This window comes from Notothenia rossii, assembly GCF_949606895.1.
Source record: "Notothenia rossii genome assembly, chromosome: 9".
In the NCBI taxonomy this organism is placed as follows: Eukaryota; Metazoa; Chordata; class Actinopteri; order Perciformes; family Nototheniidae; genus Notothenia; species Notothenia rossii.
In genome coordinates, this window is record NC_136907.1 from 59,499,131 (window position 1) to 59,522,299 (window position 23,169).

Here is a 23,169-nt window from a genome sequence, read left to right on the forward strand (position 1 = left end):
ACACTTGTTAATGTTTAGAGGTCTGATCTTGCACTTAAGTAAAAGTAGTAATATGTAAAAATACTCTGTTACAAGTTAAAGTCCTGTATTCAAAATCCTAAGTAGCAGTAGAACAAATATCACCATTAAAGTATACTTACAGTAACAAAAGAGAAGTATGCATTTTTGTCCATTTCCGAATCAAATATATAAAATAATGAGCATTGACACATTCATTTATTACAATTGGTAACTTTGAAGCTAATTAGAATTGCTCCTGGATATCTAAAATTAAATAATGATAATTTGTACATATTAGTTGATCTATATTTAGCTCATAATCTGAATAAAGTAGCTAGTAACTAGAGCTGCCAAATGATGTAGTAAATTATAAAATGTAATATTGGCTCCTAACATGTAGTAAAGTAGAATTATTAAGTAGCATACATTTAAAAGACTGGTAAAGTAGAAGTACCTAAAATGTGTACTTAAGTTCAGTATGAGTAAATGTACTTTATTATCTTCCACCATTGTCAGTGCTTTTCCCTTTTGCCATCATTTACCAACAAACTTTAGTGTTCCAGTTTCAATAGATAGAGGTCATCACTAATGGTACACGATCATACATTCAGAAGCTTGTGAGGTACTAGGTGAAAACATGACACCATTAGTGTGTTTATTAACAATAATGCAACATTTGAAATTGTATTTGACGCAACAGAAGCCTGGAAGATAAATCCATAATATTCATCTTTCTAATACACAGCAGATGTCTGCCTAACACAGGCTTACACACAGGGACACAAACGCACAGCGGTTCATTGGCTAATTCAATAATAAAGCAGACAGCCAGTGGATTCTATAGACAGGCAGAATGGAGAGTAACTCATCTCTAACCGCCTGCCGTCTCCCGAGTGTTAAAACATGTAAATTTATGTAAGAGCCCATAGGAAACACATATTTACAATACGTTTAGGTAATCACAAGATGTACGGGGAGGCATCCGAGGCCCTGGAGACGAAAGCAGTCAATACAAAAATAGTTTTTATGTGTCATTAATTCCCTCTGCATTCCCAGATACATCCCCCTTTTACAGCAGTAATACAGTAATCACTCACAATCGCACAGAAAATTATCTGCACTCATCTGTGGAATCAAAAAAGCGGAGGGGCAAAACGTCCCATTTTAGCTCTCTGCTGCCTCTTTAATGTTCATCTGGGAGCCGCATGGCTGCCGTCCGACCCTGCACGGGGATGGGAGTCGGCTCCTGCACTTGGAGCAGCTTAATGACAGTGGGATGTGGATGGTGGACTCGTTAGACACACACACACCTTTTTCACGCTACATTGCCCGGCCAGGACAACATAAAGGGTCATCTGCGGTGTGATGGAAAAAGAGGCAGCTCTCCGCTCACATTAGGCAGAGCAAACACTTCCCCTCTGAGTGATGTCAATGCAAAACAGACTCAATCCAGATATAATAATGAAAGTTGCACAGATTCAGATGTGAGAAGCCAAATAGTCAAATAAGTCATTACCTGCCTGTCCATTACACACCCTGCTTCCACACAACGCGTTATTAGGCAAAGCCATCAAACCTGATGAATAACCAGAGAACAAGCCCAAACCCGTTCTCATTGCAGAGTTAAAGAGAGCAGGTAATTCTGATGGAAACGTGTGTTTTAGTAATGTGATCTCTAAGGGCATACAAAGTGGAGCTTACAGACACTTCTTCAGTGTCCTCTAGTGGACACAAGGTATACAGGACGCTTTCATCTTAGCTGTTGTTGCCATCTACAGGAACACAATATAATTACAATATGAAAAGACATTGCAAAGCTGAGTTCAAATAAGAAAACAGAGAATTGAAAAAATTGCCTTTATTCTAGAGGACATGATGTAAAGATAATAGGTTTAGTGACATTGAAACAACTAGAGTACATTTTCATGCATGTATGCAAAGACATGTTCAACTTCTTATAATGTTGCAGATGAATCTCATTATCCTCAATAGTGGAAGTCTCTGATATTGTTACCTATATTTTATACATTACCGTTTCGGTCGGAAAACTCACCTTTAAGTAAGAACATTTTAGAAATATTTTGGGGAATAAAAGCAGTCTGGCATAATTGTTACTACTGGGTAACCAAGTGTGGTTAATTTCTTGTTCTTCAAAATAAATAAAAAGAATGTTCAAAGCAAACAAAATGTATGAATGTAACTGGTGTTCCTGTAGGTTGAGTCCAAAAGTCTCCATAACATTCTGCAGTTCCATGCCGTCCACAATAATAATCTCTCAGTCGAGGTCCTTCACCCGGATTCTGTGTGTCCAGTCAGATTTGACCAAGCGTAGTCCAGTGCTTCCACAGTCCACAGGGGGATCCTCAGCTTAGTCCATAAAGCATCAACAAATCATTCAAATGTCCACAAAGATTTGGTGCAAAGCAACTCATTAGTCCAGAGTCTATGTGAGCCTCCTCAGCTTGCACATGTAGATCGGGCCAAAGTTAGCGGCTAAATGCGGGACCACCATCTCACCCAGGGGGAGGTCGGGGGCAAAGTCAAAGGTTTTCCTAAACATGTGTGTGAGGGGTCGCAGATCAACAACCTGAATAAGGAAATTAAAAAAGGTCAAATTATTTGATGTCATTTTATTCCTAGTGGTCAAAAATCTTCATATTTTGTTGGTTTGTATCATTGAATCTCTGTTAAACTATTTCTGGTTGACGCTTACAAAGTGCGCGGCAGGGTTTTGGTTAAAACAGGTTGGTACCGATCAGCGACATTTAAATGCCCCAGTTTACTTATATAATGACAGCGACATGTTTCCTCTCAGCTGGAGAATGTAATTGGACCTGCTTAGTTTCAGACAGGCTGTGCGGAGTAGATTGAACTCATTCATAACGTCAATCAACATTTGAACGCTGCGCAGCTTTTTATTTGTTCGTGGTATAACCCAGAATGTGTGCACAGCTGCAGATAAAGGTAAGTATTAGTATTCATTCTGCAGCAGTACACTGTTCTACTCTCGTGCCTTAGCTTAGCTTCGGCACAGAGCAGAGCAGAGGAGAGGTGAAGTGTTCACTTTTGATGGTTACAGTTACAAAAGGCTTGGTTAAGAATATTTGAGAAGAAAAGATGACGCCGTGGACGGCTGCCATGTTTATTTCAATGTTTGCTTTTTATTTTGTCCTATATATAATATGTTGCTTTGTTGGAGGTGCTCGGTACTTAAGATTTGCATTGCCATAACTACACTGTAGCTACTGTGCATAGGACAATAAAACCCTTGAACCTTGAAATAGATATTTGTTCAGTAATAAAGAGTGGTGGCTCAGAAGACTTCTTTCAAGTTGCGTAATCAAAAACGTTTTCCTCTTCCATTTGACGCATTCAAGCACCTCAGCTACACATTTATAATAAACATTTTAAAAGATCGATTTTTAAAAGATAACACTGGAACTAGATTGTGAGAATTGTTCTCACCCGACGGAAATGAAATGTGTCCGAAAACAAATGTTACCATTAATGAACTGGTGTAAAATAGATAAGATAAGATGGACCTTTAATAACCCCTGTAGAGTGTGTGTCTGACCTGGAGCTGGATGCCGTGGTCTTCTCGAGCCGTGTGGATGGCCTGCTCCACCACACTCAGGTTCTGGATTTGAGAAAGTGTGCAGGTGGAGTAGAGGATCTCCCCTCCTGGACAAGCTGCTTCAATCCCCGCCCTGCACGTTGGAGAGAGGGAGAAGTCAATACAAATAATCTTGTCCTCTTGTGGCTTCACTTTATATTTATGTGACAGAATGTAACCACACTCAAAGATAATAACCACAAAGTAAAGGTTCACCGAAACTTACAGCAGCAGATCCAGCTGTAGCTGCGGCAGCCTGCGTCTCTCCCCCGTCCGGTTCTTACTGAATATATTGTTGTCGTCCTCCATGAGTGAATGTCTGTCTGTGGTGCAAGGGACATCAACAAGGACCTGGAAGACAAAAGGAAAAGGTGGAAAAGGTGGTGGTGTTAGGATAAACACGTCTCAACATGACCAGAAACAGAATCCGGTTTATCACCAAGTAGGTTAACACATATGAGGAATCTTTACTTGGTGTTATGGCGCATACATAAACATAAAAAAAACACAGATAGAAAAGGATATTGAGAAAACTATAATAACATTAAAAAAATCTAGCAACATTTGCATTGGATATGGTTGAAAACATATAAATAAAATTGGAATACAATGTTTGCAGTAATGAAAAACATGATATTGTTTACATTGTGTGCATTAATGTAATGATGACATGTCAGAGACTTACTCTGTCAAAAGTGTTCTTTTCGATCTCCCCCCACTTGGTCCCATCAAAGGTGGTGATGCGTAGTTTCTCGTCTGACAAAAGCGGCTTGGGAATGTAGCTTCCCAAGACTTTTCTCAGTCTCGTTGTCCGAGAAACGGAGGCGTCATTTACGCCGAAAAAACCTTTGAATGCAGCCGATGGAGGGTTAATTACAGCTGACAGAAGCACTGTGTGAGGAAAACAGAAGGATGGGAGAAGCCCTCTTACCTATAGACTTGGTCTGAAGTAAAGCCAGGGTCTTTCCTCCTGGAGCAGCACAGAGGTCAAGCACATTGTGACCTTCCTGGACGTTCAGTGCGAGACAAGGCAGCACAGAGGCTGCGTCCATCAGGTAGTAACCCAAACACCCAAACATGTCTGGTCTTTAGAGGACAAAAAGGACAAGAAGGAATCAGAATACACTTTGAGTAAGACATTTGACATGATATAAATGGTCCTGTTGACTGTTGCACCATTTTAAAATATATATATTATTGAATTATAAAATACAGAGCTTTAAAAAGGCCTTAAGAATTGACCATAACTAACAGATAAGCTTACCTAGCAGGCTTGAATCGTGTGATGTCCCCTCTTGGAAACACCAAGCACTTGATGTTGGGGCTGAGCTGCAGAGCAGGAAGCTGCCGAGCATCAAGGTCAGATTTATTCACAGAAACATGAGTGGACTCCTCCTCACCGGTCACTTCTGGTTCTTGCTCCAAGCATGGCTGGGCTGTAGAACCTATGAAGGAAGTAGAATGGATCATTTTCAAATTGTGCTTTTTAAAAACAACATAGAAAAAGATTGAGTTTAATATGACTTTAAAAGAAGACATACTTGCAATTGGCTTTTTTATATTTATTTCCCCATTTTCTTTCCTTTAAAATTTGCCATTTCTCTCATACACAATGTTCAAGGAAAATAGGTAAATAACAAACGTTCTGGTTTATGTCATAATTCTAGTATATAACGATATGAACTAATATGTATTTGATATGTAACAGAACTCTTGAGCTGCTGCTATTTTTATTATGCTAATGGTTTTTATTAACTCTTACTTTGTGTTTTTTTTTTATTTTTTATCCTGTTCAGGCCTCTTGTGTTAATTACAACGTGCTATATTGTGTATTTTAAATTCTAACCTCCACTTTCATCTGATTTCAGTACACCCTTTGAATAAAATAAATCTAAAAAGGAAAGCTTTTCAAACATCAATTTTCCATGAACAAATTGACCTAAAAGAAAAAAGACAGAAAAAACTTGAAAAAGGAAATGTCAATATCCAAGTCAATTTAAAAAAAAACTAAATATATGTGCAGCCCTAACAAATGGCATAATTTATTTTGTTTTGTTTTTAATTCTGCGTGCCATGCTTGATATGGCATCGTAGGAAGAGGAGAAATGCACACCCACCTTCTGTTTCTATGTCACTGGGGAAATCTTTGCATCCCTTGGCTTGGAGCTCTGCCTGAACATCATCATGGCCGTAGTTATTGAGCAAGGCGCCGTATTTCCTCTCTGACAGCAGGGCGGCTCGGACAGACGGCCACAGCGGCCCCAGCTGGACGCTGTAGGTGGAATCGAAGTTCTGCAGGGCCAGACCGGTGGCAGGGTGCTTGATCCGTGTGGCAGCCTGTCGGAAAGGAGGGAGGGCAAAAACACAGGTTACATGCTTTGATGTTCGTATCTGTTTATGTGTTAGTTTAATTAGTTAAGTTAAACAAATTGGCTTAATGCAGGGTTTTAAAGGTCATGTTGGTGCAAAGTTATATATTCTTTGAAATATGAAAATGTATTGTGATGTAATGGAAATGTAATACAATTATACACATAATAAGTCAACTCTATGGGAAAACAACAGTGAATGATGCATATTTAGCTAGAGAAGAAAATTGAAAATGTCATGTATCTTAACACAGTTTGTTTAACTTCAATCAAGTTCTCATTGATTAAGTTCACCATAGTAATGCAAGTGGAAATGTAATCTATCCATTTTAAACGTTTACTCTTTATTGCTATAGCATATCTGGATGGCTTAGGACATGAAGTTCATTTAACACCTCAAAGGGAGAAACTGTTTTACAGATAACGACCATGATCGGCTATATCTATATCTGCATCCACTACATACCCATTTTTCCTTCACTCGGTGACGTTTTTGCGTTAGACATCTTAAATCTTTAACTTTTCTCAGCAGCAGTCTGGTCTCCATGAGCAGCGCCATCTTGCCGTGCTGCTATCTTTTTGGTCCGTCTCCGCTCCGTCAGCCAAAACAAAGGTTCCACTTGCCTTGACTGCCTGTATGGGCGGGGCTTACAGAAAATGCAATTCAATGATTGGACCAAAGCCCCCTCAGTTATCACTTTACACCAATCGAAAACGCTTTCCGGTTGTCAGCTCGTTGTTTCCTGCTTGTGACCGACCTTACGTCCTTAACGAAAAGTGCCGCAGACGAATTCTGAATTCTGTCCTCTGTGGGGATACTTTGTACATTTTAGAGGAGTAATCATGGGTTTCGAGAAGAAGATGGTCCAGTACGATGACCCCGACGAGGAGGTACTGAAAAATAACTATACGTTTCTAAAAAACGCTTTTTTTGTAGGGCTATTTGTTGGTCAATGTTACCTAACAGCAACACTAACGTTATCTGCGCTGTAACGAGCTGAGTGTCGGTTGCTCTGAAGATATGACTCGGAGCTTAAATATTAACACATTAATTAACGTTTGTCAAGGTGTCTTGATGTCTCATTTTACTGTGATTGGTCACAGGTTACCTCTGGGTGTAACACCGGCATTTTATATTGGTTTGTTGGTTATATACGTTGATTTTAATTATACCTGCATTATTATTATTTGAGCTGAAGCTCCAATGCTTTAAGTTCATGTTCCTTTTTTAAAAATAATATTTTTCATGCAAAACTAAATAAATATCCATTATATTGTCAATGAGCAGGAGGAAGATGCCCCTGCTGAGGAGGAAGATGCCCCTGCTGAGGAGGAGGAAGAAGAAGAAGAGGAGGAAGACATGGTGGTAAGTTCATGTTATGAATATGCTTTGTGGACAAAATATAATTTCAAACCTAAGTTGAAACCCCAGACATAAGATAAGATGGTACTTTATTGATCCCAATATAGGAAATTGTTTGTGTTGCAGCAGCATAAAAAGACAAGGCATTTGTACAATAACAATTCAAAGACTAGAAATAAACAAAAAAGTAGACAATATACCTGTTGATTTAACAAGGTATGATATATATATATATATAAATATGACAGAAGGAATATTAAACAGATTATATAAAGAAACATGTTAAGGTATGTGTACTAATCACATTAAATACCTTAACACAGAGCAACACACCATTTTAATTAGAGAAATGGGCAACATTTAAAAAGGCCATGATTATATCAATACAGTTGTCTGGTTCAGTCGTGGAAAGTAACTATAAAAGTAACATTTCAGTACAAATGATTTATGTCCAAATATTTTTTTCTCAATGTCTCCTACTTTATATTTCTGTTTTGCAGAAACTAATATTAATTGTTTGCTCCTACATTTTTATGATTTGATTTAGTTTGCAGATTCAAAATCCGACAAACAATTGTATGTAGTTTCAAAAGCTGTCCAGCAGTATGCATTATTATAAATCTGATAGCACGTGTTGTATTCTAAAATTGATCATTTAAGTAAAATTAGATGCAAATTCCCATGATTTACCACTTTTGCTTTTTGTCCCCTCAGGATCCTTTAGAAACAATTAGAACCAAGTGTGCGGAGAGTGAACACTGCGTGCACTACAAGGAGCTGCTGGAGACATGTGAAAGCAGAGTCGGCTCTAAATCCAACACACTAGAGGAATGCACAGAAGAACTCTTTGACTTTCTGCACGCACGGGACCATTGTGTAAGTGCCCAAATGGCATAGGAGAAACCCGACTGCATGTGACTTGATTTGTGTGTTTGACCTCAAAGATGCTAATTGTGTTCTCATTTCTTTATAGGTGGCGCACAAGCTGTTCCACCAAGTGAAATGAAACGTCCTGTCCAGCTCTCACCAGCAGCTGGAGAGCATTTACCTGCTAACATTGTAAAGACTGTAGTGTTCTTCTCTTGTGTATTAATGTAAATGAACTTTATTGAGACTGTAAAACTAAATGCCAACCTTCCTGTATACCGAGTCACTGCTTGTATGGTAATGAGTGCATCAAAGTTGTAACAGGTGCAAAGAAGGGGCTCAAACCATCTCTCACTGAAGTTCACATGAATAAGCAATCATGCTGCACTGACGATGCATATTTAAACTCAGGTTCGGTCATGGATTCATTACTTTGACCAGGAATAAAGGTTGTCTTTGGTGTTCAGTATCTCTGAGTTGTATAATTTTGACACATTGGATTTTTCGGTGGCATGAATAAATTAAGCATGATCCCATTTCTGACGACAAATGCCCTGTTTTTCGGCCTTGAACTATTAACGTGAAAAACGTCAAGCACACCTGTTGTCTCACAGCCACTCTAATATGGTTATCAGCTGCATTTAAAATAATTTCCATTAAGTGTATTGAGATGGCAGGTCAATGAGACCGCTCAATGATAAAACAACAGTACAAGCAGAGATACAAATGTGCTAAAACTTTATTGGAGTATATACCAACAATCATAATAAATTAAAAATCAAGGCATAGAAATGAGCATATCAAAACAAATGACCAGGAGATGGCAGTGTGCCTTCAATTGCTGCCGGTTTAAACCGAAATCGAAGTAGACTGATTGTAGAGGCCAGTAGTTGGCATTTGAGAAAACCAATGGTCCAAGATGAGTTGATGTGGATAATCACAGGATAAATGATGCACACGGTGCATAATGTCCCAGGAGATGGATTCGCCTTCTCACCAAGGGTTTTCTTGGTTGCTGTTGCCAATGAAATCGTCCATAGAGGCCTGCAGAGGGCAGTGGAGACAAAGAAAGTTATTACAAGATGAATAGTTTGTGAAAAAGTATATTTTTCAATTGATCTTTTGAAGGTACTACCATGTAGTGCGACTTCTACGAGCTACGTTTCAAATGGGTTTTATGAGTCATAAATTATAATAGGATGTATTCCATGACAGCTCTGCACTCACCTGCATGAGGATCCTCTCCTTCCTCAGTCTCTTGTAGAAGACGAGAACATCTGGATCCGCCCTGACCACACTGGGGTCGAAGTCCATCACCCGCAGACCCTCCAGGCTGCGAGCACGGGACAAGGCAACGTAAGCCTGGCCACTCTCAAAGACGCGTGCAAGAGAAATCTCCACACAGTCTAGTGTCATTCCCTAAAATTCATTTAAAAAAAAAAAAAAACAGACTACACGTCAGACATTTACAACCCAGACTTTTTCAGTCTAAATAAATATTGATAGCAAATTGATACTGAAATTGAACATGATACAAAAAGCTACTTTGGCAAAACCTCCATCCTAGCTTGCTATTCCCAGATATTGCACTTATTGTATGCCGCCACTTTTCAAAAAAAATTAAAAAAATTGATGCAGGTGGGGGATTTCCCTTTTTTTTTTAAAAACATGTCCCCATACTTTAGCTCCCCGGCTGTAGATCAAACATCGGGACATTTAGTCTGTGACCAATTTCCTCAATTACCTGAGGGGGTGTCTGATATAGATTTTGCTGTGGGAGCTGCTGGTGATGCAGCCGAGTGATTGGCGATTACACAATTACAGCTAATTTGTGGTGGCGGTAACATCAGGTTAGTGTTTTTTCAACTTTTATTTGTCCATCCAGGTCCCTATAGAACATTTCCAACATCAATTCTCCATGCCTGCTGATTGTGTGCTTTTTTTCAATCTTCTTTCATGTCCTTGCTTTTTTCAGACAGAACATAGACAAAGGAAAGGAAGCGAGGAGGGGTGAGCTATAGGCAAACTGCGACAAGTATTATAAAAGAAATACAAGCTTCTCGAATTTCACGCTCAAACACTTATAACAAATAGTTTGCCATTGTCTGTTGATAGCAACAGTACAAAATATTAGTTTAAAAAAAGGCAAACGTTTCTTGGTGTTACATTTGAGATGTAAAAGGTTGATCAGTGGTGCTGGATGTATATCAGCAAAACACTGTGCACGTTCTCTCAGTAAACCAGGAGATTTACAATGCTCTCATTCTGTTAATGGCTCAGCGAGGTAGAGAGGCTCTCCATCACAATGAAATGTAGGATTGGGGAAATAGTGGTATAAATAGTAATGTGCAAACTGAACAAGCTCTTTAAATCTAAACCAGAAGTGCATCCAGCATCCACTCTGCTACCCATTAGAAAACTACATTACAACAAATAGTACAACACAGCAAAGCTACTCAATATAGTGTACTGTATCCCACTTGGTGTACAAAAAAACACTTTCGACAGGTCCAAGCCCAACCTCCTGCATGATGAGTCCATTTTTATGATTAATCCAACAGGAATCAACAATGTCAGTCATAATGTATTGCAAATAGTTTTGGTAGATGTTTAAATATTTCACAAGACAAGTGAAAAAGTCCTGCTGGAGGCACTACAGAATGAACATTTCACAACAATGACAATATTGATTAAAGAGTGACATAGTGCCTGCAAGTTTTATGTCTCCACTGCTGTGCTGCTGTCACAAACTAAAGAATAAATACAATGTAGTTATAACAGACTGATGGTGAATTCAAGGAAACATAATCTTATAAAAAAAAAATATATATATTTATTTCTATCCGACCACAGTTTTTATTTCTGACAACGCTCACGTCACCCCTCACCTGTTGATTTACTTAGAAGCCAAGCAATAGAGTGGACAATTATTGAGTTTCAAAGTCCACTCAGACAATTCGATCTAACCTGAAGCTATTCCTGGAGGTCTAGGTCACTAAATGCTAAATATATATTAATTTGTTTCAGGCTAATTGAATTTGGATTGCCGAGTTAGTTATGCATGGTTGACACGTCTCATCAACGTTGCGTGGAAGTCGGAAACATTACCGAAGGAGTGGCAGACCGGGGTGGTGGTTCCCCTTTTTAAAAAGGGGGATCAGAGGGTGTGTGCCAATTACAGAGGCATCACACTACTCAGCCTCCCCGGGAAAGTTTACTCTAAGGTACTCGAAAGGAGGGTCAGGCCGATTGTCTAACCTCAGATTGAGGAGGAACAACGCGGATTCCGTCCTGGTCGTGGAACGACGGATCAGCTTTTTACTCTCGCAAGGATCCTGGAGGGGGCCTGGGAGTACGCTTATCCAGTCTACATGTGTTTTGTAGACTTGGAGAAGGCGTATGACCGGGTTCCCAGGGAGTCACTGTGGGAGGTGCTGCGGGAGTATGGGGTGAGGGGGTCTCTACTCAGGGCCATCCAATCTCTGTACTCCCAAAGCGAGAGCTGTGTCCGGGTCCTCGGCAGTAAGTCGGACCCATTTCAGGTGAGGGTTGGCCTCCGCCAGGGCTGCGCTTTGCCACCAATCCTGTTTGTAATATACATGGATCGGATTTCGAGGCGTAGTCTTGGGGGAGGGGGTCTGCAGTTCGGTGGGCTAAGGATTGCACCACTGCTTTTTGCAGATGATGTGGTTCTGATGGCTTCATCGGTCTGCGACCTTCAGCCCTCACTGGATCGGTTCGCAACCGAGTGTGAAGCGGCTGGGATGAGGATCAGCACCTCCAAATCTGAGGCCATGGTTCTCAGCAGGAGACCGATGGACTGTCCACTCCAAGTAGGGAATGAGTCCTTACCCCAAGTGAAGGAGTTCAAGTATCTCGGGGTCTTGTTCTCGAGTGAGGGAACAATGGAGCGTGAGATGGGTCGGAGAATCGGAGCAGCGGGAGCGGTACTGCAGTCGCTTTACCGCACCGTTGTGACAAAGGCAAAGCTCTCTGTCTACCGCGCCATTTTCGTTCCTACCCTCACCTATGGTCATGAAGGATGGGTCATGACCGAAAGAACGAGATCACGGGTACAAGCGGCCGAGATGGGTTTTCTCCGCAGGGTGGCTGGTGTCTCCCTTAGGGATAAACTGAGAAGTTCGGTCATCCGGGAGGGACTCGGAGTTGAACCGCTCCTCCTTCGCGTCGAAAGGAGCCAGTTGAGGTGGTTCGGGCACCTAGTTCGGATGCCACCTGGGCGCCTCCCTAGGGAGGTGTTCCAGGCACGTCCAGCTGGGAAGAGACCACAGGGTATATGCAGGAATCCTGAAGTCAAATTTAATACCTTTTAAGACCTTTTTTAAGACCCTCTCAATACATTTTAAGACCTCATCGCAACTTTGAGTTCTAACCGGTTACATTGGCAACACACTTTACCTCACATTTACTATATTGATTGTAAGATAGCAAAACTAAACAGAGTGCAGACAGACTACTGAAGCCTTCTCTCCACATGAACTTCAAACTCTCTGTGAAGGTCAGGTTTAATGCAGTATGCTGCTTTGTTGCTTCTGTACTCTGTGCTCTTTCATTCCAGTAAAACTCCTCAGAAAACATTAGAAACCAGTATTTGACCAATAAACAAAACAATTGACAAAACTTTGAACTATGAAATATGTTAAACTTTGGTGAGCTTCAGCGGGGTAATGCCATATAGGAGCTCCCTCACAAATACCCAGGGGTTAAATTGGGCTGGGGCTGTCCGGGGCTAAGCCCTGGCACATAAGACGATGCTCTGACGTCATCACCCTCACACATTTGTCATATGTTTACAAAAAAGGATATATATGTTATGATTTTTTTCGTTCTTAATATAGACTATATTTAGGGTCGATATGTGTTGACTTTACTTTAAAATAGCAGATCTCTGTGACCGTATATAGTTTGGCTTAGACCCCGGCCCCACACGGTAAAACGCATACGCAAGCGCAAAAAAGGCTTCCTTTCACACGCATTCGATTCATTAACGTGTCCGTTCACACTAGACCGCTGCAAATGCTGGAAACGATGTAGTACATATGTCATGCCTGTAAGTGGCGCTGCTGCCGCCCGAAATACACCAAAAGCAGCGAAGAAGAACCCGGAGCATGGTTGCCATGGTTGCACTTCTGTTTATTCTCCTCGGTGGACGGCGTGTTCTCCTGCTGTATCTCTCAGGTAGTCCACCAGCAGATGAAAAACACCCACCTCTCCGCCTTTTCCAAGGAACGAGGGGACCGTGCGGCAGTTTCCGTAAAAAAAATGTTCCGCCGGTCAACATGTCCGTTAAAGTTTAAATCTTCCGTACAAAATTAGGAAAGTGCCGGTCAGAGGTCTTCTTTGTTATTTATTGAGCTTTAAAACAAATTGATAACGACTCTGTTCTCTGTATAATAATATAAGAATATTTAATAAACGGTGACTGCCTCTCTTTTCCTCCCCCTCTTCTGACAGCCCAGCAGCAGCAGGAGACGTGGGGAGAGGGAGGCGGGCTCTTTCATCGTTATCAGAAAATGATCATATAGGGCTTACACACGGAGCCATTGGACCCCCAGAGCGTTGCGTATGCCGGTCTTCCCACCTTGGGACCCGTTACCGTAGTCGTTTATTCCCCCCCCCCCCCCCCCCCCCCCCCACACACACAGAGCGGAGCAAGGCAACGAAACTTAAAATAATAAGCAGCATTTTACGGCGCGCTATGCATGGGGCCGCCTTGTGGGGTTTCCCGACATGTCGTTTCAGTAAATTAAAAGGGTGTTTCATGTTGTCGTTGCTGTGGGACTTCTTAATACCTTGGAAAATGCCATTTAATACTTTTTAATACTTTTTAAAAGCCTTAATTTTCGCTAAATTGATTTATCAACTTTTAATACTTTTTAAGACCCCGCGGACACCCTGGACCAAGGGGTAGACCTAGAACCAGATGGAGGGATTATATCTCTTCGCTGGCCTGGGAGCGCATTGGGATCCCCCAGTCAGAGCTGGTTGATGTGGCCAGAGAAAAGAAAGTTCGGGGCTCTCTGCTGGAACTGCTACCTCCGCGACCCGACCACGGATAAGCGGGAGAAGATGGATGGATGGATGGAGTTAGTTATGCATTCATGAAAAGCAACACTGCTGTACTTCAGCTACACTGAAGAGGGCTTCCACCAAGACGAAGGGATTTCATCTGTGATTTCTGTAGCATTTGTTTCAGTATTTTCAAGCAAGATACCAACCTGGCTCTTGTGGATGGAGATGGCCCAGGCCAGTTTGAGTGGCAGCTGCTGTCGGCTCAGGTGGAGCCCTCCACTCGACTTAAACACCCAGCGCTCAAGCTTCAGCACCTCAGTGACGCCACACAGGAAATGCACACGTGGGAGTCCTGGGGAGACGGTGAATGAGTCAGTACATGGTTGGAAAAAAACTGGAGCGACATAATCCATGGCATTAAACAGCCATTTGTCTTCTTTTTTTTGCTTGCCGATACAACATTAAAATAAGTTAGTTTTCTATTAAATCCTCCAATGACTATACCTCTTCTGCTATTCTATTGTCACTTAAGGGCATATTCTGGCTTTTCTAATTAATGAATCCTCATCCATAAATAAAACACTGACCATCTTTTCCATTCTCAAAGGCCACCACAACGCCCCGCGCTCCGTTCACCAGACCTCGAGCGACATCCAGGTTCTTTGTCAGCATGACCTTAAGGAGAAGAATCACCACATTAAAAAAGGCCTTTACTCAAACCAAGTGCTCCGTTGCTACTACGACACATATAGAAAGTGCAGTGTTATATGTCACATTGCAGCAGATTGTGGAGAAGTTCACTCACCTGCGCTCCCACTTTGAGCTGGATCAGTCTGCTGACGGGGCTGTGAGCATCGATCGTCTTCACCAGGGCGGGGTCGCAGTCCAGCGCCTCAAACACACGCGCTGAACCTAAAAAAAAGGGAGATGGAGAGATTCATTTCACAGGCTAAAATATTGTTATTATTTAGAGGCAATTGTTTTATATTCATATATAATCGTTTTCCTTTTATTGTTAATATTCAGGCAGTTTTAAATAGAACTATGATGTGATGAAACTGAAAAACAGTGATGTAAAGAAATCAGAGTAAGAAACCAAGGAAATTGTTTAAGGATCATGACAAATGTTGGTGGTTCGCACTTCTGATATGCTACTGCTTACAAAATAAAAGTTAAGCGGAACAGGATACAACAGAAAATAAGTGGCGTCTGGCTGAGACTCTAGGAAATGGCTTTCACAAGGTGCATTGATGCTAACAATTAGTTGTTTTCCACCTGGATCCAAGCCAAAGGAAGTAGCGCCTGTTTCTAACTGAAAATAGAAAATCCAATCAGATAGAAGAAGTCAAACCTGGCAGCTGCTGGAGTTTGTTGTCGTTTGTGAGCTCCACGTCATCCTTGTGCGTGCACAGCCTAGTCGCCAGAATGCCGTCCTTCTCGATGCGATGGTAGGCGCTTTCCATCAGCTTAGCAGTGACTTCCTCCGTCACCCTGAATGGTGTTAATTAAGACGGAACTTTTCCTTTAGTAAAGCCATTTTCTTTGCAGCTCAGCACAAATGTTCTGTAGAATACAAAATGACCTGCTGTGCCCGAAAGGCCTTTAACAGCTAAACATGCATTTATGTAACACATAACTACACACATTATCTTGTACATGCATTGGGATCACATTTGCTCTATAGAAAGATACACATTTAGAATGAAATCGGGGGAGAAGGAGCAGTGGCCATTCATTTACCTGCCCACTCTCACTTTCTGCAGGAGGGAGATGAATGACTGGTCAGTTTGCCTCCGCACCTCCATCAGCTCCATGTTGACCTGGATCACCTTACGCCAACTCCTGGCCTGAAGGAGCAGAAAGGGTCTTTTTTTTAAAAAAACATCCATAAATTATCCTGATGAATAGCGTGTAGAACTGTTGTGACTCATGGCAACAGAATGAATCACTCCGTAACAAAGTGACTTGCATGGAGAAGTGCCACATTTTGCTTCGATGGTTTAACAGAAAGAAAATGGCCAACTGTTTCAAAATTGATCAATTTTCAGGGTTTTTCATTTGAAACGGCAAAAATTGCAGTCTCATGCACTCAAATATGGATATGTTCAGCTTTTCTCTGGTTTTATATCACATTGACATGTACCTTATGGTATTAGACTGAACAGGATATATTGAAAAGAAATCCCCTTGAACTTTGAGAAGCTGGGGAGGACATTTTCACTTTATTATGATAAATTATGGTACGAATGACTCATAGATGGAAATAACACAATTACAAACGGTTACCCAATGTTTACTTTCATTTACATATTTAAAGCACATGAAATATTGAAAATCCCATTACCAAATACACCTAAAAAATATCATTAATATAAATCAGCTGAGAAAACTAACAATGTCAACATAATATTATATTTCTCTATTAAGAGCAAAAGGAGGATTTTGTTGTTGAAGCGCATTATATCACAAAACTGTTAAAAGGTTTTTACGTTTCAATGTAAATTGCCCAACCGCTCCAATCCCCTTCAGCTTCCTGATCGTGTTACCAAATCAATGACAAACAAAGAGAGCTCTAAGATCCACTACGGTCTGACCTGGAAGCAGAAGCTGGCCTTTTCCTTTCCCTTGGAAACAGGAGGCAGCTGCAGGAAGTCGCCACAGATGATCAGCTGGATGCCTCCAAAAGGTGCGGTCGACCTCCTCACCGACCTATTAGAGCGCAGAGAGAAGAAGTTGAAGATGACTTTTGTGATTATATTTTTTACATGGCTGCAGAATTGTCATTATTATTCCTCATCAGATTGCCTTTAAATTCATAAAAAATCTGCAATGCGTCACACAATATAACGCACATCCGAGCTTCAATAAAATAGGAAATTGATTCTAACCAAACCCAAATACTGTCACACGTAAGAAATTGGAATCAACACTGGATGTGTTAAAAATGGTCCTGCTTGAATGATGTGCTCAAACACCATCAGTGGAACTCTGAGGAACACTTCAATGTGAATGAATATTCAAGAGGAAATGTGAGTCTATGTGTCACATTTAAATGTTCCCAGTGTGCATTTAAAAACTGAATTTTACATATTGCAAAAAAATTGCAGTAGAATTTGGTTATAACAGAGATTGAACATTTTAAAGCTGTTTATTTAACTTTTCAATTTAGATTAAACTCTTAAATCTTACATTTCAAAAAGTGGTTCCAGGTTTATGAAAAAGGTATGCCTTTACCCAACAGATGTCTGAAAACACAGGAACAGGATGTTAATCTGTATAATGAGTTGGTTGTGTTAAGATGTCAATAAGTATAACATCAGTTCTGTGGTTAGAGCTTAAAGGAATCATTAGCACAGGAAAAAGAGATATCAAATACTTTCAGGAAAGGGTTTGAATAAAATAAGCAATCTAGGATTAATGTCTCAAAATAACCTACTGTTAATCCCATTGTCTTTTAACACAAATATGGAAAGCTATGCCAGCTTTAACAGCCGCAAACACCTTAAAAACATACACTCACCGGCCACTTTATTAAGTACACCTTGCTAGTACGGGGTTGGACGCAATTGTACCTTCAGAGCTGCCTTAATTCCTCGTGGCATAGACTCAACAAGGTGCTGGAAACATTCCTCAGATTTTGGTCCATATTGACATGATGGCATCACGCAGTTGCTGTAAATTTGTCGGTGGTTATTGGCGTTACTGTTGCCTCTCTATCATCTTGAACCAGTCTGGTCAATCTCCTCTGACCTCTGGCATTTTCGCCCAGAGAAGCCGCTCACTGGATATTTTCTCTTTTTCTGAACATTCTCTGTAAAGCCTCAATGCAGTGAGTCGCTGCCATGTGATTGGCTGACTAGGTATTTGCAGTTGTTCAGGTGTACCTAATAAAGTGGCCAGTGAGTACTGTAGCATAACAAGGTGATATTTTTCAGACTGCTGCCTCACCTTGCCACAGACTCGAGCTTATCAAAGAACTGGGCCTCCACCATGGAGACCTCGTCGATGATGAGGTGCCGACAGGAGGTCCAGTGCTGCAGCACCCCCGGCCTCTGGGCCAATTCGATGCACTGCTCCAGAGGGGCCGAGCCAGAGCCAATCCCTGAGAGCGCCCGAGGACAGGAGGGACAGATGGTCAGAGGGGACACAAATTACTCGACACCTACGCAAATACTCAATTCATACCCTCTGCTGTTTATTGACATTTAATCAAAAACAGACAGACCCCTTCTGCTTGATTACATTAAAGATTCATAATCACCCAAAGGCATCAGCAAGGTACAGAAGACACCATAAGTGAGTTTATGAAGGTTTGACATATTTTAATTTGTTTCTATAGTAGGCTACTTTAGTTTTGACTGAAAATTCTATCTAGATTTGTTTAGTTAGTTTTCCGAGAGGGTTCTCAAGTCGTTTCAGTTTTTCGGAGAGGTTTAGTTTTTATTTATATTGTTTGCAAGTGTAAGGTCTTTCATCTCATAATTGTGAAGATAGTACCTCAGGGTTCATACACTTTTTCCCCAATGATTATCAATGACTTCTCCATGACCTTTACCTAATTTTCCATGACCAAAAACATTACTCTTTCTCAGCGGTACTACTGAAAATGGTTTATTTTAACATGGAACAGGAAAATAAGGTCTACATAGGAACCATGTTGTGCCTATCTAAAACGAATCAAATAGTGGGCTTACTAGCTTCTACAGGTTAAAGCAACTAAAATCTCTCACCAGCAAAATACCTCGACAGTTAAATTACATTTTATTACTATACAGTATTTATTATCATTGTAGTATTACTATTTTGGCGATTAGATAAAATATAAATTATATTTGATGCAACTTTGGTTACATTTCCATGACTTTGGGAAAAATATTGTTTTCCATAACTTTTCCAGGGCCTGGAATTAGCATTTTGAATTTCCATGACTTTTTCAGGTTTAGCTGAAAAACATTTAAAATGGCATTTGAACCATAATGTTTAAATCATGTGTGGTCAAGAATTTTAAGGAATCCAATCTCTGTACATTTTTACAAGGCAATACAGTTTAACAGTCATTCTTAGAGAATATTGTAGTTTTTGTTTCAGTTCACAACCATTGTCACTGCTCATTTTAGTTTTTGTTTACTGTATCAGCCCTCGTTGATAAATATAGCTGAACACTGATACTTGTTTCAGTCATTTTTCAAATAGACGTTCACTAGTTTTAGTTTGTTGGGTCGGCTTAAGCAATTTGAAGATGCTACTTTGGCTATCTTTACTAATGACTTGATTAGAAAATAATTAATAAAAAAAAGAATAATCCGCAGGGGGAAATAGGCTACTCTACCGACATGGACTCTACCCCAAACAGTCTAATGTGAAGATAGTCTTTTGTGAAAAACAGAAAATTCACCCAATTATTTGGATAATTGGGGGGGGGTAATAACCTCTATGCACCTCTTACATCTAATTATGTGTAATTTTCAGAGACACATTTGTTTCAGTCTTACATAAAATCAATGTTATATCCTAAGACACAAAATGACTCACCAGCGAAGTTGTGCAATGTTGTTCCTCCGATGTGACACGCCGCCACTCCTGTGCTGGCTGTGGCAAATGTGCTCTTTGGAGGAAGAGATCCCATGATTCTCTTTAGTAAGAAGGATTTTCCTGTACCTGAAAAATAACACATTGAAAAACAGCTCACGATAAACAATTTCACACAATGGCTTCACTGCCAGAGGAAAAGCGGCATAAATGTTATGAAAAAAGAGTTAGATGAAATGTTACCTTAATAGCAGCATCAGTAAGAAATAACACAACTCAGCAAGAAAGTTATGCAGTGTGCATCTTGCCAGGCCATATTTTTGACATCTAGTAATTAGAAACTTTTTATAAAGATGCATACATTGTTTTCACTGTCATACACTCACCTGCACTTCCAGTGAAGAAGACATTCTTCCCACTCAGCACAGCAGTGAGGACAGCGGACTGGTCTTTATTCAGTTTACGTGATGGGAGAGCCAGGATGGGCTTCTTGCTCGGGTTGGCCTTTACCTAAAATAAACACATAGTCGAGGACACATTTAAAAGATTAGATACAATACATTATAGAGTAAAAACCACCAGACTCAGGGACAGTTTTATTCCACAGGCCATAAGACTGCTGAACTCTGTAAAAGAAAAATTCATCCATGTGCATCTTTCAAATTATTTATCTAATATATCATTCCATTTACTTGTAGACTCTTCTTGCACTATTTCTATTTTATTTGTATAAATTGCACTATTGTATCTGTTTTTGTTGTTCTATGTCCTATATGTTGCACGGTTGGAGCCAGGAGCCTGTGACCTACGTTTTTCATTGCCATATCTACACTGTGGCTAATATGCTAATGACAATAAAGCCTTGGAACTTGAAGTAGGTGTGGGTAAAATAAGAAAATGTACAATAAATTAAAGGTGGTTGTTAATCCACTTACTGGGCTGAAGTTAGTGTCACTCCTCGATCTTTTGACCTGCTTCCCTGACCCTGCCACAGCGGTGCTATTGGTGCGGTCTGCCAGTCCTTTGGGAGGCTCTTTGCTCCTCAGATCTTTCACCTTCTGGATGTCCTTCTGCTGCAGGGGGCTGATGGCCTCGAAGCTGCGGGGCAGGCCGGCTTTGAGCTTCTCTCGGTCGGTCAGAGGCTTGCTTCTCAACAGGGCCTGGTGTTTGATGCTCAGCGTTTTGAGGAAGAGGTTCAGCCGGTCAGGGGGGCAGTTGGAGAAGAGCAGCTGTGTGTTCTCGGGGACCATTTTAACCGTGCACTTCCCATCTCTGGCGAATTTTGTAAAAAGTTTGAAGTCTTTCAGAGGGTAATTTTGAAATAATTTTCCGTCGTGGACCCGAATAATTATTTCCTGGAACTCATTCCTGCCCAGAAGAATAGAGGCTTTGCGTATGACCTGCCTCCGGGTGGTCTCTCCGGAGGAGTTCAGCTGCTCCACCGTCAGACAGCACTGCAGCTGGGCACCGTCCTCCCCGGATAACATGGCAGCGACTTTCTGCTAAATAAAACAGTTTCTGAGTATTAATGAACAGCACTTTGCTCCGGTAGTTTAATATAAATTAATTGAATGACGCATGAAACCGTAAATAAACTAGTTTTAAACGTCCTTGACTAGTAAGTAAAAGCACCGCAGCTGAGTTCAATTCAATCAACACAAACAATCAACTACATCGTAATCTCGCTAGATTAGAAAGTAACAATTTGACTGCGTTAAAGAAATATACTTGAAATGTATTTACGGGGAAATATTTTCTTTCACCTTTGTTTTTGAACAGATTCAGTCGTAATCTTTGTCCAAATTCCTTTCTCCGTGCAGCAACTCCAAACTGTGTGTGGACGTGAACAACAGAACACAGATTTTCAAATTTTCGGTGCGTGAATTCAGCCAATAGCTGAGTCGCGCTGCAGGCCAATGAGGGGGAGGGGGTTTAAAAAAGCTTCCAATGAAAGATCGAGGAGGGACGGTCTTGTTGCTGCATCGACCAATCACTGTTTTCTAGACTTGCTACGTCACAGTCGTGTGAACACATGGACATCTGGAAAAAGACAACCACTTCACAATAAGGGCGGTATTTTCAAAATAGACAAAACATAAACCCATTGTTTTACAACTATTACCCGAACTTATGAGATAATAGCTTTATATATATATATATATATATATATATATATATATATATATATATATATATATACAGTCTATGGATGATAGTGAATAATGAGTTTATTTGTTTATTTTGAATTGGATTTCGTGTTCTTTCATTTTAGCTTTTAAAATGAAAGAAAGGGACCCCAAACCAATGCAGCATTGTATAACTACAAAAGACGAATAGAACACACGTATTTTATTTTGAGTTTAGTGTTTCTTGTAGTAAATAAAAGGAAAAGAAATCAGTGCAAAACCAGCAAAAAGAGAAGGAAAGAGTTTGAAAGACACAGAGATGTACTCTCTGGAGACTACAGCCAAACTCTGGATTGAAGCATTTCTAGTTATGTTCCTATTCCAAAATTATTTGTGTTACCTATGTTTGATACTATTCCAATCTCAGCCCCACATTATAGATATGATATATTCAGTGTATATCTGTGAATGTCATAGATTTAATTTGATAATTCTTTCATATAAATGTAATATAAATTATAAAAAATACTTTCCCATTAAATGTGCAAGGTATTACACACTACAAAGCAACCCACCATTTATAATTTGTTCACATATCTGTACATTCTGTGTGAATCTTTTCAGAACCTGATGAGAGTTGATAACGCACAGTCGAGCTGCTTTCATTAGACAAGGTTGACTAAACCCAATCAACTTTAAAGTGAGTAACGCCCTGATTTTTAATCTGGGGGCGGTCAATGAACCGTGAGGAGCAGGGTGAGGGCGTTTGATCGGAGTGCGTCTAACCCCACACTCATTATCAGTCTCTGGAAACCAAAAGGTGATGATGAGGGGAAAGGTAATGGGGCAAGTTGATTTAAAAAGCAAAAATGATTATTCCTATTCTCAAACTTTCATACGTTTTAGAATATAGTCACTACGTTTGATATTTTTAAGGGTTTTGGTGTTTGACCTTTGGACAAGTCTTGCAATGAAAGCTGGAGGAAATCACAAACCAAAATAATGTTGGATTGGCTCATGACATGTCCATCCATGATCTTTCAGATGACAAAATGTTGATTAGTGTTTTTCAGACCTTCAAGCTATAAACTTTCCTTTGGATTAAAATGAGTTCAAGAATTATGTCTTCTTGACCATGATCAGGATTCCTATTATTAAAAGCAACACACTCTTCATGAGGCCGTACTTGTCAACAGTTAAATTGGTTAACATTTGAGTTGTAATCCGAGCTGGTTTGTTCGGATACGGGCCGCGGATCACAAGATGTGG

At 40.4% G+C, this 23,169-nt stretch overlaps 3 protein-coding genes across 4 annotated transcripts; 1 reads left to right on the top strand and 2 right to left on the bottom strand.

Moving 5' to 3' along the window:
• Positions 1-1,841: 1,841 nt before the first annotated feature.
• nsun4 (NOP2/Sun RNA methyltransferase 4) lies at positions 1,842-6,698 on the bottom strand. The gene is made up of 8 exons (XM_079651823.1): positions 6,449-6,698; positions 5,731-5,950; positions 4,878-5,058; positions 4,545-4,699; positions 4,299-4,459; positions 3,840-3,964; positions 3,575-3,707; positions 1,842-2,587 (listed from the first exon to the last, which is right to left on the bottom strand). The coding sequence occupies exons 1-8, from the start codon at positions 6,539-6,541 to the stop codon at positions 2,444-2,446; spliced, it is 1,212 nt and encodes a 403-aa protein (XP_079507949.1). The 5' UTR covers positions 6,542-6,698; the 3' UTR covers positions 1,842-2,443.
• A 16-nt stretch (positions 6,699-6,714) lies between these two features.
• LOC307020463 (cytochrome b-c1 complex subunit 6, mitochondrial-like) lies at positions 6,715-8,678 on the top strand. Its single transcript, XM_079651824.1, has 4 exons — positions 6,715-6,873; positions 7,271-7,348; positions 8,060-8,221; positions 8,319-8,678. The coding sequence occupies exons 1-4, from the start codon at positions 6,826-6,828 to the stop codon at positions 8,349-8,351; spliced, it is 321 nt and encodes a 106-aa protein (XP_079507950.1). The 5' UTR covers positions 6,715-6,825; the 3' UTR covers positions 8,352-8,678.
• Positions 8,679-8,933: 255 nt separating this feature from the next.
• pif1 (PIF1 5'-to-3' DNA helicase homolog) lies at positions 8,934-21,690 on the bottom strand. 2 transcript variants are annotated; one of them, XM_079651821.1, is made up of 13 exons: positions 21,538-21,690; positions 20,710-21,273; positions 20,161-20,284; positions 19,778-19,903; positions 18,194-18,347; positions 16,840-16,954; positions 15,986-16,092; positions 15,597-15,736; positions 15,051-15,157; positions 14,833-14,920; positions 14,452-14,597; positions 9,440-9,631; positions 8,934-9,256 (listed from the first exon to the last, which is right to left on the bottom strand). In XM_079651821.1, the coding sequence occupies exons 2-13, from the start codon at positions 21,259-21,261 to the stop codon at positions 9,206-9,208; spliced, it is 1,902 nt and encodes a 633-aa protein (XP_079507947.1). In that variant the 5' UTR covers positions 21,262-21,273; positions 21,538-21,690; the 3' UTR covers positions 8,934-9,205. The 2 variants fall into 2 exon arrangements, with proteins under 2 accessions (XP_079507947.1, XP_079507948.1); XM_079651822.1 differs by having other exon boundaries at positions 20,710-21,276; positions 21,538-21,687.
• Positions 21,691-23,169: the final 1,479 nt, after the last annotated feature.